Here is a 16848-nt window from a genome sequence, read left to right on the forward strand (position 1 = left end):
TAACTACTTCTCGGACATTTTTAGGATGACAATTATTCCCTTCAGCACAAAATTTCTCATTGATTAACGGTGCACGTTACTTACTGATGACATATATTTTCCAAAATCCCACTGTAATGTGCCAGACAGTCCGGGTTCGAAACTTGGGTCAGTGAAAATTTTCTTGACGAACTTTTCATGCGACATGCCAGGTTAATCTATCTATTCCCTCTAACTAATCCTTACTGATGCCTCCTACGTCATTAAATATTCACACACGCACACGCTAATATTTGCTAGAAGATCACGCACTGAGAAAAAAAAAACCATGTTTCACACCCGTAATGGAAAATCATTATTTACACACATTATTTCCACACTCGCGAAGACCATATTTTACCACACGCTAATATCACAATATGTACACCCCCCTAGGCATCAGCATAAAATAAAACCTAAAAAAAAAACCTAACTATCCTTGCTACAGTACTTAAAAAGGAAAATAAACGAATAATCATGCATTAACTTATTTACAGTTAACAGCTAATCATGCACATGCTAGATAATGAATCAGGGTACTTATCGACTCGGCGACGCTCCATACTCAGCTCCACGGCCTCATGGTTTCAGGTCGGCCCCATGATGTACTTAAGCCATCATGCTAACGGCCTCAAAACCTGAACCCATACCATTCTCCACACCCATGGTCTTCACTCTTGTTGCTTTCATGAAATCACACGCTCATCGCTTCCTACTACACTAAAATACATATAAAAAACACAGATAAAGTTAAATTATTCTAGCACATACACTTCTTCACAATTGTAATATACACTTTGTCTCTGCTTTCCGCGAGTTTACACGTGGCACTGCGATGCGTCCTTGTTTGATCTCGCTCCGATCCTAATTTTTCAGTTAATGTTGTAAAAATTCACCTTCTTGAATTTACAAAAATTTCGGTCATTATTGAGTTAAATGCAAAGTCTATCGGACCCGTAGTATCTTCGACAGCTAGTTATTTGATAGGAAATGCTCTAGATTAGGGTTCTCGTGAACCACATACACGTACGTCCGACACGTTCAAATTTCCGTAGCAGAGTGCCTGTTCTTAGCGGCTCGCGTCCTCTCCATGCACGCCAGATTCTGGATATGGAGCTCGGGGAACCCCATTAACAATGATGTAACATCCCGTCACATATGCCTGCGATTATTTATTCCAATAAATTGTTGCAAATACGCCGTCTTTAATTATTGTTCTCAAAATGGTTTAATCTTGTTTTCACCTTATCCCCTGGTGGATTTAATTATTTTAGAAGTCATTTATGTGGCACCCATCTTTAATTTACCCCCATCATTCCAAAACCTGCTCTGCTGCGATTCGCTGCCTGAAAATGTTGCCAACTTAAATCTGGTGACTTTGGTCATCACACCTCATGGAATATTCCAATGCTTTCCATTTCATCATAAGATGACCTTGACACGTGGAACTATCTTTAAACCTGGGCAAGCGAAATGGCGCCACACATCCGGCCTATAATGTAACTGCGGCTATTCCCTCGTATGCCATTTTTTTTAATCTCTAATATTTTTTTAAAGACAATGATATGAGCCAATTGGGCTCAGTACAATTATATGAGCAACAAACTCTCTTCTTCCTTTGTGTGTAATTGTGTTGAATTTCTTTTTCAGAGCTTATCACAAGAACAGTTGAAGGAATACTCCCTACAGAAAGCAAGCTTGAAGAAAGAAGAATCGGGAGGAGATTCCTCGAGCGACTCGGATGATTCTGATGACGACAGTGACAGTTCAGATAACCAGCAGGTGGGTGTTGTATTTCTACTAACTTGGGCAATTCCATCCTTGTTATTTTTCTTGAGGGAATTATAAATACAGACACTGAAGGGGGTAACACCATTTTGACTAAAAGCTTACATTATCAACTTACAAAAAGCTAATAATCCAGGTGGTAGTAGTAGTAGTAGTAGTAGTAGTAATCAAAACAAATTTCAAATCTTAAAAAAAGGAAATTAAAAACAGAGATCTTGTCATATCAAAAGCAGATAAAGTTAATACTACCGTTACAATGAATAAAGAAGATTACATTATTATAACTAAAACATTTTTTCTAACGATTTGTTTATTATAATAAAAAAAGACCCCAGATCCAAAATCCATTGTAATTTAAAGCAAATCCACAGAAACATCTCTTTTCTTTTAAGCGATTAAGAGTGTTCAGAATGTGACATGAACCCATGACTTCCGAAAGCCGGAGCAAGCCTAAGATCCACAAAGTCAAAATCCTCATGAGGTCAATTATTAATTTTAGACATAGCACACTTTACAAATTTTCTCAATTTATTCAGCAGTTTTCAAAGAATGTAATAACAGACACACGCTCGTCGCCATAAGACCTATCTGTGTCGGTGCGACGTAAAGCCCCTAGCAAAAAAAAAATAAAATAATAACAGACACAAAGGAGATAAAGAATAGCTGGAAAGACTATTTCAATGAGCTCCTGAATGTGAGAAATGATACAGAAGAGAGTGTAGCAGTAAATGAGGATGATCCAGAAATGGAGAGTGATATTGCAATAGCATTTCCACCAATCTTTGAATTGAGGCCCGGTTTCTTCAACTCTATGTTAAAATTTAAGTAACAAATGTTAACTAACAATTGTTATTAATTTAACACTTCGTTTAAAAGTGCCCTGTTTCACGAACACATTTCCAACATTTGTTACAAAACAATCGTTAAAGACAAAGTAACACATTTCCGTGAGATTTCCTAACGCGTTTGGCAGTGAGCGTCTTTTGTTTCTTTACATAAAGCACTCCTAGTGGTGTGTTGAAATAGTATTTTGTCACACAGACACATGGTTGAAATTATTATAGGTTATGGTTAGCGGAGACCAATAAGAAGAAAACATGTCAAGTATGAGGCAACAAAAGCATTACTATGATGAATGCGCGAAAAATGTTGTTAGTTTTAATTTAAAATTATGCGAGTGTGCTTAAAAAAATGAAAGAACGGACTGTTATATCACAACATTCGATATATCCTATTCTTATGTTCTTATCACCGGGAAAATGTGATAATTGATATGTTTTGTATGATTTTTGGGCATTCTTTTATTGCGGGGAAAATAACATAAAGCCTTGCTAATGCCACAATGGCAGCAGGAATTTTTTGCAGGATTCTACACACTATTTTCTTGCACTCGTTGAGCATAGTCGCCTACAATTACGTTAAAAATATCTGGAGCATAATATCTAACAGGTAGAGGCCAGACCCTATGGTCAACCCATTTCACTCAACTTCAGTGTACCTGCACGGAGACACTCAACAGGAACTCGTGTATAGAGGTTTAAGTCAATACACTTTCGTTTTTGAAAAAAAATGAGGTCAGATGTCATTACACAGACTCCGCTTCTTACAAAGTTGGAGGTACTGAAACATGTCAGGTCCGCAACCTAATAACTTCTGAAAAATTGATGAATCCCCGATTCCAATGCAAGACATATATATACTTGGCAGTTACATCACAGCGGAATGGAGTGGTGGCCTAGTGGTCACCGTACTTGTCTGTGAACCTCGTAGACGTGAGTTTGAGTCTCGTCGCAGCTATAATTATTGCAAAATAAATTAATATTTGAGGGAATGTTAAGATAAAAATTGGAACAAAAATATTACGCAAATTGCAGTACACCTTATTTTTTACCTGAAATTAATATGGGCTTAAACGTTCTCACAGTTACTGCTGGATCTCTTTCTCTGTAGTGTAGTGGTTAGTGTGATTAGCTGCCACCACCAGAGGCCTGGGTTCGATTCCCGGCTCTGCATGAAATTTGAAAAGTGGTACGAGGGCTGGAACGGGGCCCACTCAGCCTCGGGAGGTCAACTGAGTAGAGGTGGGTTCGATTCCCATTTCAGCCATCCTGGAAGTGGTTTTCCGTGGTTTCCCACTTCTCCTCCAGTCAAATGCCAGGATGGTACCTAACTTAAGGCTACGGCCGCTTCCTTCCCTCTTCCTTGTCTATTCCCTTCCAATGTTCCCATCCCCCCCACAAGGCCCCTGTTCAGCAGAGCAGGTGAGGCCGCCTGGACGAGGTACTGGTCATCCTCCCCAGTTGTATCCCCTGACCCAGAGTCTGAAGCTCCAGGACACTGCCCTTGAGGTGGTAGAGGTGGGATCCCCCACTGAGTCCGAGGGAAGAACCGAACCTGGAGTGTAAACAGATAAAGAAGAATATATATATATTAATTTGAGGTAGAAAAATAAAGTTCCATTGCAATTTGATTATTAATTTTATTCGTGTTTTTACCTTCACATTCCCTGAAATAATCATTCAATTTGTATAAAATGTACGACTATGGCGGGACTCAAACTCATGTCGTGGCGGTTTGGAGACAAGTACAATGACCACTCGGCCACTGCTCCACTCATCTGGGTTGTAACTCTTCACGTTTATACGTTGCATTAGAATCGGGGGATTTTTCGGACCTTATTAGGTAACGGACCTGACAAGTTTAAGTAAAATGTGTTCGCATTTTAGTGTTCCATCACCTCCATGTGGTCCATAGCGGATCCTGCCTCATAACATTTGTTTTCTTTTTCTTCCAAAACGAAAGCGTATTGACCTAAACCCTTATAAACAAGTTACTGTTGAGTGTCCCCCAACAGGTACATTAAGCTCGTTTAAATCGATTGGACGCAGGGTCTGACTCCTCCTTGTAAAATCTATAAGCAACTGCTGCACTGGAGACACTGATAAGTTTCAATCTGTTGGGAACTCTAACCTATTTTCAATATTGTCTAATCCCTTGTTCATTATGGCTTTGCTAATTAGAAATATTTCTTCCGACATTTCTAAAAAGTCGTTATTTCTTAGTATGGGTCGTCCTTTGCCTTCTTCAGTTTATAAACAGTCTTCATACAACAGTAAAGCTTCAAACTTATGTCTTCTACAAAATTTTAGCAGCTGTTAAGAGGTTTAACACAGGGCTGCTGCCAGGTTAATTTAACAACAATTTGTTAGAGTTAACAATTCTTGATGAGACAACCATTTTGTTAAATTATGTGTTAAGTTTCCTTAACACCAGAAACATTCATTGAAGAAACTGGACCTGAATCATTAATTTAACTATTACCAGACACTCAAATCATCTGTTTTACAATATTAACCCCTTAACTGGATTTGACGCCTAAAGGCATCAACAGCTGTCACACAAGTGTTGGGTTTGACGCCTTTAGGCGTTCTTGTACTTCTAAATGTGTTCTTACGTAGGGTTAGCTTCCTATAGGCATCTAACTATTCTTAATCACTTCTACCATCTACTATCGTAATTTAAAACAAATTCCATTCATATTAGATGTGATTATTGCTATCCTATTCATTTCTATCCGGTCTCACACCAGTCGGGTAGTCCGCGCCAAATTCTTCATAAATAATTCATTTGTGTATATGTACATTGAAATAACTAAATTTGCGAGTTGTTGTCATCGTTGTTGTTACCACGATACAGTTATTCTGCGAACTTCATTGTCGATGTTCTGATAACGTTTTGTAAATTGGTCTGTATATGATGGTAAACTGTTCCGTGTGACGTGATAATGGCTTGGTTAGGAAAGACGTTGAATTATCTGGGAATCCGCCGACCGGATGTAGGAATCACTCAAGAAAACGTTGTGTTGTGTGCCTGTCAAACCAGAGGCGACGGGAAACTGTCTACTACTGTGAGGAATGTGACATGGCACTTTGTGCTTGCCCTTGCTTCCGTATTTACTACACTGTGCGCAATTTCTGAATGACCTATGAACCAGAAAGTATGTAGAACCTATTGATGCATATCTGAAAACTTGGAAAATGTCATAATAATAATAATAATAATAATAATGAAAGGAACACTTTAAATTCATTTTAGTATGAACACGCTGTGTATATGCAGTATGTATATATTTACGGGTGTACAAGAAAAACGGTAATAACATAATGCTGATGAATTTCTACTATATCACTCATAATTTAAATAAATCAAGTACAATATATTTTTCTGTAGAGTATTTACATCTACGCCAGCCCGTGGTGTAGGGGTAGCGTCGCTGCCTCGTACCCGGAAGCCCCGGGTTTGATTCCCGGCCAGGTCAGGGATTTTTACCTGGACTTGAGGGCTGGTTCGAGGTCCACTCAGCCTACGTGATTAGAATTGAGGAGCTATCTGACGGTAAGATTGCGGCCCCGGTTTCAAAGGCCAAGAATAACGGCCGAGAGGATTCGTCATGCTAACCACACGACACCTTGTAATCTGCAGGCCTTTGGGCTGAGCAGCGGTCGCTTGGTAGGCCAAGGCCCTTCAAAAGCTGTAGTGCCATGGGGTTTGTTTTTGTTTTTTGTATTTACATTTGCCGCACGCTATTGTACCCATTCCAAAAGTGCACGTTGCGCTGAATAATTACCCACTGGCTGGTTGATGTTACGAAACTATTCCCCAGTTAAGGGGTTCACAGAAAATGCACACAAACTGGTAATACTATCCAACAAGTTTTTTTGCATCCTCAATCACATAAGAAAGCAGTGTATTACAGTATGGTTTATAGAGCCTTTACTATTTCTCTATCCAAAATAGATCTTAGAAAAGAATTGAATATCATCTTTACAATAGCTAGAAAGAATGGGTGCAATAAACAGTTTAATGAAAAGGAATAAAAAGCTATCATCATTCACTTTAACTAAAGAAACAGTACCGGAAAGGATATACACTTCCTTCATGTTTAATAATGATAATATATATGAGGTTACCAACATTTTTAACAGACATAATTTGAATATAGCATACAAAACTAATAACAATTATTCCATCTTTTACAACACACACTTAATCAACCTGTATCCTACAAAAATTCTAAATTCTGGAGGCTATAAATTTGAGTGCAAGAACTGTGTTGCAACATATGATGATCAGACAGGCAGAAGCTGCACAATGTGTTACATATTTATAGGATGTTAATGCTAAAAAACATCAGTTTTCTGCCATGGATGGATGAATAGATAGATTTATCATCAGTTAACTTTTAAATGTGAAGATATTGACATCTTAAAGATCATGGACAAAGGTACTCTGCTCATTATTCTTGAAAATCTTTCATTCATTTGGAACAATATTTTAATCCCAATCACACCCTCAGTAAAATTTCTGAAAAGCCTAACATTTTATTTGATGTTATCATTCCAGCCTATAATAAACACAAATCTAACATGACCAGAAGCTCCAATATCCCTACCAGCTTCTCACTACTCCTACATCCCCTTACTGCTTCCCCTCCTCCACCCCTCCCTCAATCTGAACTCCTACCCCCCGCCCACTCTCTGTCTCTCTCTCTCTCTCTCTCTCTCTCTCTCTCTCTCTATGCAACATACAATTGATCCATATTGACAGCCTACAAACATCTACTTCTACTGGCCCACGGTGTTCCCCAGTTCTGTTTTATGGATTTCCCCCTCAGCCAATTTCCAATTTTCGAGTTTGTTAAATACATCCACTCATTAAAAGTCTCAGAATCAAGATAATGTTCAGTTCCTAGAGCAACAACTTGAACAAAACAGCACCATTTAAATTAACATTGCTGACCGGGTGCTCCTTACGCTGCACATCGCGTGTGCCTGACCATTTCCTGAGCAACTTAAATAAAAAATCGCATGCATAGAATCAAATCAGCCTGCCTTCAGTAACATTTCACTGATTATGATAAAATTTACTGGAAACCTTTTGAAGGAGTCCTAATAATGTTATTGTTGCATACCTGCCAAGTATTCCGGTTTTTCCGTAAAATGTACGGATTTAGAGTGTGTTTTGCGATTGTACGAATGAACAATGTTATTGTATGGATTTTGAATATCTGCGCTTGGTTTCGCTTTCTTCAGTCAAATCGTATTTGTTTGACTTTTGATAGTAGCTGGTAATACGAGATGCAGTGTTGGAAATTTGATCGGTAAATGTATCGATAATTACATTATCGATTATCACCATGCTTTTGTCACCTGTTCTACCTCACCTGCTACTTCATTCAATGAGGTGTTCCCAAACAAGTAGCAGGCAGTGATTTTCAAGAAAAGAAATCCGTGAAAAGTAGCAGGCTGTGAATTTATATAAAACAACTTAAGTAACTGCGTCGTGCTTCGTAGCTGCTGAAAGGCTTTGTTCGTGTGTGTGTGTGTGTGTGTGTGTGTGTGTGTGTGTGTGTGTGTGTGTGTGTGTGTGTGTGTGTAACATTGGCGGTAATTCCGAAACTCGTGGAATTGTGTGACGAATTTCTTAGCGATTTAGTATTTTTAGTGGTGTTCGTAATGAGTTCAACTAAGAAACAATATTATCCGTCTTTTCGGGAGGCATATTCTGCTTAATTTCCTTGTTTAATACGGTCACGGAAAGTGTTCCCAGTCTGAAGTGAAAAGAGATGAGCACTCGTCAATATGTAACTTTTGTGTAAGTATTTAATTTCTGGGGTGATCATAACATATACAGTAAAAACTCGATGCATCGTTTTTCAGGGAGCAGGGGGGAAAATAATAACAGATGCTGGAAAATGCGGGCAACATAAAAAATAGAGGGAAAGCACAATAATAAAATTTATCCTTATGTAAATGTCCGGCTCCATGGCTAAATGGTTAGCGTGCTGGCCTTTGGTCACAGCGGTCGCGGGTTCGATTTCTGGCAGGGCCGTGAATTTTAGCCTTAATTGGTTGATTTCGCTGGCACTGGTGCTTGGTATATGTGTTGTCTTCATCATCATTTCATCCTCATCACAACGCGCAGGTCACCTGCGGGAGTCAAATCAGAAGACTTGCATCTGGCGAGCCGTACTTATCCTTGGACACTCCTGGTAGTAAAACCCATACGCTATTTCATTTTTTCCTCATGTAAATATATTATTATTATTATTATTATTATTATTATTATTATAAAAACAACAAAAATGATGCGTGGCCTGCGGAGCTGGGAGCAGGTCTTTCGAGTTGTCGCCTGATAGGCGATCTATGTGCATATGAAAATACAGCCTTATGTAAGATGAATTCTAATGTTTAATTCGGCAAACAGACAGCCAATATAAATGGTCCGTTATTGGACATTATAAATTTTCCAGCTAACTCACTCCGGGTTTCCAGCGTTTCGCCCCCATGTGCGAGGCTGGGCTCATCAGTTGGTACCTAGCACACCTACCAAGACGCTGGCTGGTGCATACCGTGGAGGCCTCTGCGTAGGCTAATTGTAGCCACCGGCAGTGCCAATGCACTATGAGAGACTTTGTCTCATTATCAAAAATTGATGCCTGCTTGGCCATCAGATGATATAGATGTTGATTCCCATAGGGAATCTGAAATATTTGTTCCAAATGAGTAGATTTATAATACCAATATAAATGGTCTGTTATTGGACATTATAAATTTTCCATTTAACTCATTCCTGGTTGCCAGCGTTTTGCCCCAGTGTGCTAGGCTGGGTTCATCGGTTGGTACCTAGCACACCTACCAAGACGCTGGCTAGTACATACCGTGGAGGCCACTGCGTAGGCTAATTGTAGCCACTGGCAGTGCCAATGCACTATGAGATTGTCTCATTATCGAAAATTGATGCCTGCTTGGCCATCAGATGATATACATTAGATGTTGATTCCCATAGGGAATCTGAAATATTTGTTCCAATAATGGACCATATATATTGTCCTTCAATCATTTGTGTACCCGAGGAACATATTTGTCATGTTGTATTGTACAGTCTACTTTTCTCTTCATAAAGCTCTACACTACACTGATACACATCAAAACAAAACTCATCGCAGATAATCACACATTAGAAATATTTTCATGCTGTTTTTTTTTAATTTAACACGCAGAGGATTAATATTTACCAGTAATGATGCATGGGAATGAGGATTTTGTGTGGTAAACTCCAAACTACTCCAGATATGAAGAGGCACTTCTTTGTTTCAAGACAATTGATACCAGGCTTTTGAAACTGTGACATTAGAATGGTGATCGCGAAATAAGCCTATATTTCAACATTATTATTGACCACCTAACTTCATCTGGCCATTTTTTCTTTTGGGGTCGGACAACTGTTTCCTAGCATAATATTTGTTTTACACGCAGTCATTGAAAAGAGAATCCATACAATCTGAAATTATTGAAGGCTCTGAACGAAAACAATCCTGTGACTTATTCTAAACCATTTAGGACATTGCGGAGTCCGGTGTCTGAACAAGCAATTGAACTGTTTGCTCCTGGCACCCATATCTAATGTTCTTTGCCCTTTCATTATGGCTATGCTAAATCAACTGGAATTCACTATCGCTTTCAGATAATTACAAGTAACTTATTACAAGTAACTAGTCTCATTATTGTTCCATATTGAAGATGACCTTAGGTATAAAATCTCAAGGATAATTTAATACAACCACCTATTCAATACTTTCCACATTTAATATGGTTTGAATCTACATGAATTTATGTAGACTTATCAGGTACATGTTTCACCCATTATTTGGGCATCTTACAATCTTTAGGTCAAGCTTCACAAACGTTGACTTTAAGGTTGAAGTACCTATTTAAACGGTATTTTTTCTGGTTGGCTACCAAATTACAAGTAACAACTCTCATTATTAATCACGTCAGCGTTTTCCGGGCTTGTAGGCCGTGGTCCAGGAGCGAGTGAATGTCCCGATGTTTCACCGAAGACTGCGTTCGGCATTGTCAAGGGTTCTGATTGACTTAGATAGCAGCAAAGCTCTCAGTGGAATGAAGTGTTGCTGTAATTCCACCTCTTTATATGCCCGGAAATCGCTGACATGATTTGTAACGCCGGCAGTGAAAGCCTCATTTGCTACAACTCCCATTATTGTTCTGTATTGAAGATCACGTTAGGTATAAAATCTCAAGGATAATTTAATAAAACCACCTATTCAATACTTTCCATGTTTAATGTGGTTTGAATCTACATGAATTTATGTAGACTTATCAGGTACATGTTTCACCCATTATTTGGGCATCTTACAACCTTTAGGTCAAGGTTTACAAATCTTGACCTTAAGGTTGAAGTACCTGTTTAAACAGTATTTTTTCTAGTTGGCTACCAAATTACAAGTAACAACTCTCATTATTGTTCCATATTGAAGATCACGTTATCATGCACATTCTCTTCCTTAACACTTCTGACCCACTATCTGAAACACTTTTGAGCAGATTCACTTTCACTACCACAAGCCGTAGTGAACTAAAAGTCATGCAAACCAAGGGAACATTGTTGCTAGTTCTAAGACTTCAAGTAAGGAAAAAACAGCAGTACACAAGGATAGGACAGCCATATTCTTTAGCTATATATAGAACCTTTAACAGCAGAGATACTTGCAGGAGTAGCCAAACTGCAAACAGAAATAGACCAGCCTGTGCTCTGTGGATGAGACCCATTATTTGAATTGAAAGCCACGTAAATTGCTCCGGTTCTTCTTCGTCATTTGAGATGATTTGGATTAATACAGGTGGTGGAAGACAAGGAGACATACCTTGTTGATTTATGTTCATTTATTATTCTGTTCATTTGTTGCAGGGTTCTGGGTCAGGCTCTTCATCAGACAGCGACAGTGACTCGTCAGATTCGAGTGATTCGAACGATAGTGATGGTGAGGAAAAAGACAATGGTTCTGACAGTTCTTCATCAAACTCGTCAGATTCGGATTAACTCCTTGACAAAGGGAGGTCTTTGGGAGCAAGCTATCGTAACCAAATTTTGTACACCCTTAGAGATGCTGGTCTGTTCCTTGTGTATTTGTTTATGATAGAAGCATTTATTAGAGATGGTTTATCTATATTTTGTACCCACTGTAGCCTTAGTGTTCAGATTAGCATCTCCTACTTTCTTGTTCCTGCTGGCAACAGTAAGTGTTCACAATTTTATATTTTAATGTGCCCAGTACCTTATAAGCAGGGTATAATCTGCGAGAAGAAACCAAATAACCACCACTATCTGGGCATTAAGTGTTTGTGAGGATTCTTGTATTTTTTTAAGCCTGTATTTGTTAATCAAAGCTTTGCAAGTGGAAAGATACAAGGAGTAGTGTTCTTTCCAGCACGTGTATATAGTGAAGTAGCTCCTGGTTTTCTATCTTTCCACTTTCATTGCTCAACAGTTATGTAATATAAGTAATGTGTAATGTTATGAGATTTATATATATCATACAATGGCATTTGCTAAAAAGAAATGATATAACAACATTGAATGTTGTTTTTGAGAGGCCACATGAATTTGTACAAGTGAAGGTGACAGAACGACTTGTTGTGCGATTCATAGCCGTGAACATGAACTTGTTGGTTCTTGTGGTAGAAAGTGCGAATAAATGAATTGTTGAAATTAAGGCAGGTTATGATGTACATAGAAACACAATATTATCATTTTGTTAGCCTTTAAAAAAGTATATTTTTTGAAAGTTTTCTTAATTTCTGTGCACCAGACAAACGTTCTCTTACTCACTATCATATTACCTTTTGTATATCTCCTTCATATCAAATATTTTTGAGCTCATGTCTGTTTCTGCAATGGATTGATTCCGTGATGTTTGGCAATTGACACACCCTTTTCTGAACATAAGAAAATAATTTACTTGTTCTCAAAAGCAGGTGTTATGCATGTGGCTAACTTTAAGTTTAGCATGTTTCAATATTAGGCTGTGGTCTGATGGATCTGTAACCCTAGGAGGTGCCCGAGGACCAAGATGCAGGCAATAAGATAGGCTACTTCTTGTTTGTGACTTCAACGACACTGGTTGGTACTTAGAGGCAACTATTTTATTACCACCAATATAAAAGAGATACCTCGATGAAACTTCTGCTCTCTCTCTCTCTCTCATTAGAGTTGCCAGCATTGTACAGAACCCATTACTAGTGTTGCTAACCTGTAGTATAACTGTTTGGATGGTGTGCATGTAGCATTATACCAGGATGTCTGAAACAGTTCAGAAGCAGCTGCCATGATGCTTCATTCCAAATAAAAATCAAAGGGCCTTAAGTTCGAGGAATATGGTGATGACAGAGGACTTCCCAGCTCCATGGAGCACATAACTCTGTCTCTGACTGTACTATACGTGCACTAGCATCGTCCTGCAAAATAATACGAGAGTCCGCAGAAGGTGTCAATGCTTCTTTTGTAACGCTGGTTGCAGGTTATGTTTAAAAAATGAATGGTAACATTCATGATATGTTCTTGAGGTATGATATGCGTTAAGATAACGCTATACAGTCATACGATGGAATCAACATCACACTGCTGGAGTTCAGGTGATCACGAGGACCTGCTATGATGCCACTCGTTCAGTTGACGTTTCATTTTTGCCTCGTACGATCAGGCCCATACCTCATCTGGTGCAATGATACGGCCATAGTAAAGACTCCCATTCATGCCTCATAGGGACCCAGATGGGTTTTGCTTTGCATCTTATCATTGCCATTTCAGCAGTTCCATGAAATGGTGTGGAACCCATCTCAGTGAATTCGCCCAGGGGATCCTCAGGATAAAAAGCATTCCAGTTTCTTTGCTTAACTCTCAAATTGTCCGGTTAGAATCTGTCGCTGGCAGTGTGCCAACAACCTGCATGCCCTCTTCAATGATAGCAGTGCAGCCTGGCCGACCACACATTGACGTCCATCATTGAAAGCTTTTACCCACCATGTCATTGTTTTGTAAGGCAATGCTGTTTCGCTGCATGTCTCACAGAGACCTTGATGACACTGCCATGGGCACATTAAATCCTTATTCAACTGCACTATTCCTCTTTCGAGAACATTGTGGCTACTCACCTGTAGACTTCTTCACATCATGACATGTAGGGCACTGGATGGGGAATCAATCTACTGTGAAGTAACGTGTGGTATAGGCAAGGGAGCCTGGGTTTGCTTCCCGGCATATAAGAGTACTGTGAAAGTACACTCTCATATTTTACTGGCAGTCGTGTTTGAATGTGCTACTTTCCTTGGTTAGTCTCTGTGCTTCTTCATTGCATGCAAATTTGATATGTGAAGAGAAAAATGTGATGTGTGCATGAGAGGGTGATTCCATTGTCAGAAGATGCCAGCCACACTGCACGTGATATACCTAAAAAGTGGCAACGAAGAAAATTGTTGTAAATTTCTTTAAATATTTTTATTGAACTATTTTAAATACATTGTATTTCGTTTTGTCATAAACATTATATCTGTCATCAAAACAAAATATCACAGTAGCATTCTGCATAAATTAAACATTTGGCAGAAAAAGTAACGCATTTGAAAGGAATTCTTTGACCCGACAGTTAAATAGGTATCAATTATTAGTATTAAGACCACATTTGGCTTGTAGCTAATTGGTTATCCTTTTGAGTGCCAGCTGATCTTGCAGATTATCCTTCAGAAATTGCAGAACTATTTTACCTGCTTTTTAAAAGTCTAGAAAATATATTTGTTGCATATGTTCTTTGTATTTTTAATAAGTATAATTCTACAAATAAATGATCATTGAACATTTTTAAGTAACAAACACTTATGGAAAATCCCAAGATTTTTGAATATTTGTTAGTTTGGAAAAAGTTTTTATATCTTTTTAAAAATTAAGTTTATTTATTGTCATTTTAACTTAGAAAGTCATATTGTGACATTCATAATTATACATAAAGGAATAATTACATTGATTTCATAAGAGTTACAATTGCAAAAATAACAACAGTACACATTGATCAGATAGTGATTACATCTCATTGAATAGATTTGTTTGTCTAAAAAACGTAATGATGTTTTTACACTGAGTATCTTTGTTCAAGATGTCACATGCACTATTATTCTGGTTTAAATTACACAATTGTCTTTGTTGATCGTGTAGATGGCATTCTAGTAAAATGTGGTCAACAGTTTTTCTTTTTAGACAGGTGTCACATATTGGTGGAGGTTTCTTAGAGAAGATATGTACATGAGTCAGTTTGCTATGGCCTATACATATTTTAGTAATGAGCACTTGTTCTCGACGCTGAAGGAATGAAATTTATATCTTTACAACATCTTTTATGTTCTACACAGGCAGTTTGTGGTGGAGCACAGCATTTCTCACAAGATATTCTCCTTCTTGATGTGGAAACAAAACATAAGTACCCAAGTTTAGAAAACAAACTTTTTTTTTGGCTTTACGTCGCACCGACACAGATATGTCTTACGGCGACGATGGGATAGGAAAGGCCTAGGAATTGGGAGGAAGCAGCCGTGGCCTTAATTAAGGTACAGTCCCGGCATTTGCCTGGTGTGAAAATGGGAAACCACGGAAAACCATCTTCAGGGCTGCCGACAGTGGGGCTCGAACCCACTATCTCCCGATTACTGGATACTGGCCGCACTTAAGCGACTGCAGCTATCGAGCTTGGTAACAAACATATTTGTGTGGTTGAACATTGCATTGAAATCTCATACCGTAAACCTGCAGTCAGAAGTTACTTCCCTCCCGGAATGTAGGCTCCCAGTTTGGTAAATGGACTTTCTTCCATCCTTCCATCCTTGCAGGGTAACCTGTGATGTTGGGATCCAGAGGTCGACACTACCGCTAACCCAGAGAGGGAGCTTAAATATTTCGTAAGAAAAATAAGCTTTACTGCCCTGTGCGAAGGTAGTAATGATATATTATACACTGCTGAAAATTGAAAATAGCACCACCTAGAAGGATTAATGAGACAGTGATAGTAAAACTATACAACTGATTATTTTGTTGTGTACGGGATACACTGAGACAGGGATTAGTATACTGTATAGTGTCATAGAGATGCTGAAGGTTCAGCAAATCCAGTAAGATCATTGCTGGGGCTTGTCGACATCTGGTCCCACATGTACTGACATTCTTCAGAGTACATGGAGGTACTGCCAGGTTAGGTATCTGACAAAGGAGAGCAAATTGTTTGAACTACTTACACCTGTGTCTCCCAGAGTTCATATCATAATTCCTCTTACCACCTTGTTGCCTTCTAGATATGCTGAGTGCCAATCTTCAGGTATAGTTATGAACCTGGTCACCTTGCCACTGTCATTTGCATTTAGAAGTTACATACTCCACAGTAAGGCCTATCTTAGTTCTGTCTTCATGTATGACAGGGTACACTGCTTGATATATTCACAACAACACCTAAACTCTACAGCAGTACCATTTTTCTACGCTTCTGTTGTGGATAGCTTACATGTCATATGGCTGTCGGGTGTTTCTTTGATCTCTTTCTACCAGTGTATATTGTAATGTCATAACCAGGTAACTTATTTTATTATGGTTTGAAAGTTCAGCATAGTGGCCTTCATATCAGAGGATCCCAAAACCTTAGCCATATCTAGTCAATTTCCCTGGCTTGTGTTTAATAGACACTTCTTCATTTACACACGCACGCACGCACACACACACACACACACTGCTAAGAACTACAAAAATGTTGGAATAGGACTGTGTCAGGGTCACAGTTGCAAGTTTTGACGTGGAATGCATACCACAGAATAGATATTGTCAAAATTAAGTATCCAGTCAGAGTATGGGTTTGAAATTTTATTTCTTAATCTTAACTTAATCACCATCACGAGGGTGATCAGTGTCGACGTCTTCGAGTTCCAAATCACTTTCCATTTCTGGGGCCAGTAGTTGTGCTCAACTATGGCTCTAGTAGAGCAGAAATCTCCTCACTCTGAAGTTGCTTTAAATTTGGGACTCTCCCGATAAGCCTTTTGACATTGGGCGTTGGTGATATTGGACTTTTTGGAATTATGACGAGCTGTTCTATTCTTGCAATGATCTGAAGCCATTCATTGTCTATATGTCATGCCATTTTGCAAAACA

General features: G+C 38.7%; 1 protein-coding gene across 3 annotated transcripts in view; it reads left to right on the forward strand.

The window, feature by feature from the left end:
• The window catches only part of LOC136878828 (nucleolar transcription factor 1-A), a 255229-nt gene extending 238629 nt beyond the window's left edge, over positions 1-16600 (forward strand). For all 3 annotated transcript variants that reach the window (XM_067152338.2, XM_067152337.2, XM_067152339.2), the window contains exons 14-15: positions 1669-1800; positions 11578-16600. In XM_067152338.2, the coding sequence (XP_067008439.1) occupies positions 1669-1800; positions 11578-11709 (264 nt within the window). In that variant the 3' untranslated portion in view covers positions 11710-16600. The remainder of the gene's footprint in view (positions 1-1668; positions 1801-11577) is intronic.
• The last annotated feature ends 248 nt before the right edge of the window (positions 16601-16848 follow it).

The sequence above is a fragment of the Anabrus simplex genome, chromosome 8 (assembly GCF_040414725.1).
Source record: "Anabrus simplex isolate iqAnaSimp1 chromosome 8, ASM4041472v1, whole genome shotgun sequence".
NCBI lineage: Eukaryota > Metazoa > Arthropoda > Insecta > Orthoptera > Tettigoniidae > Anabrus > Anabrus simplex.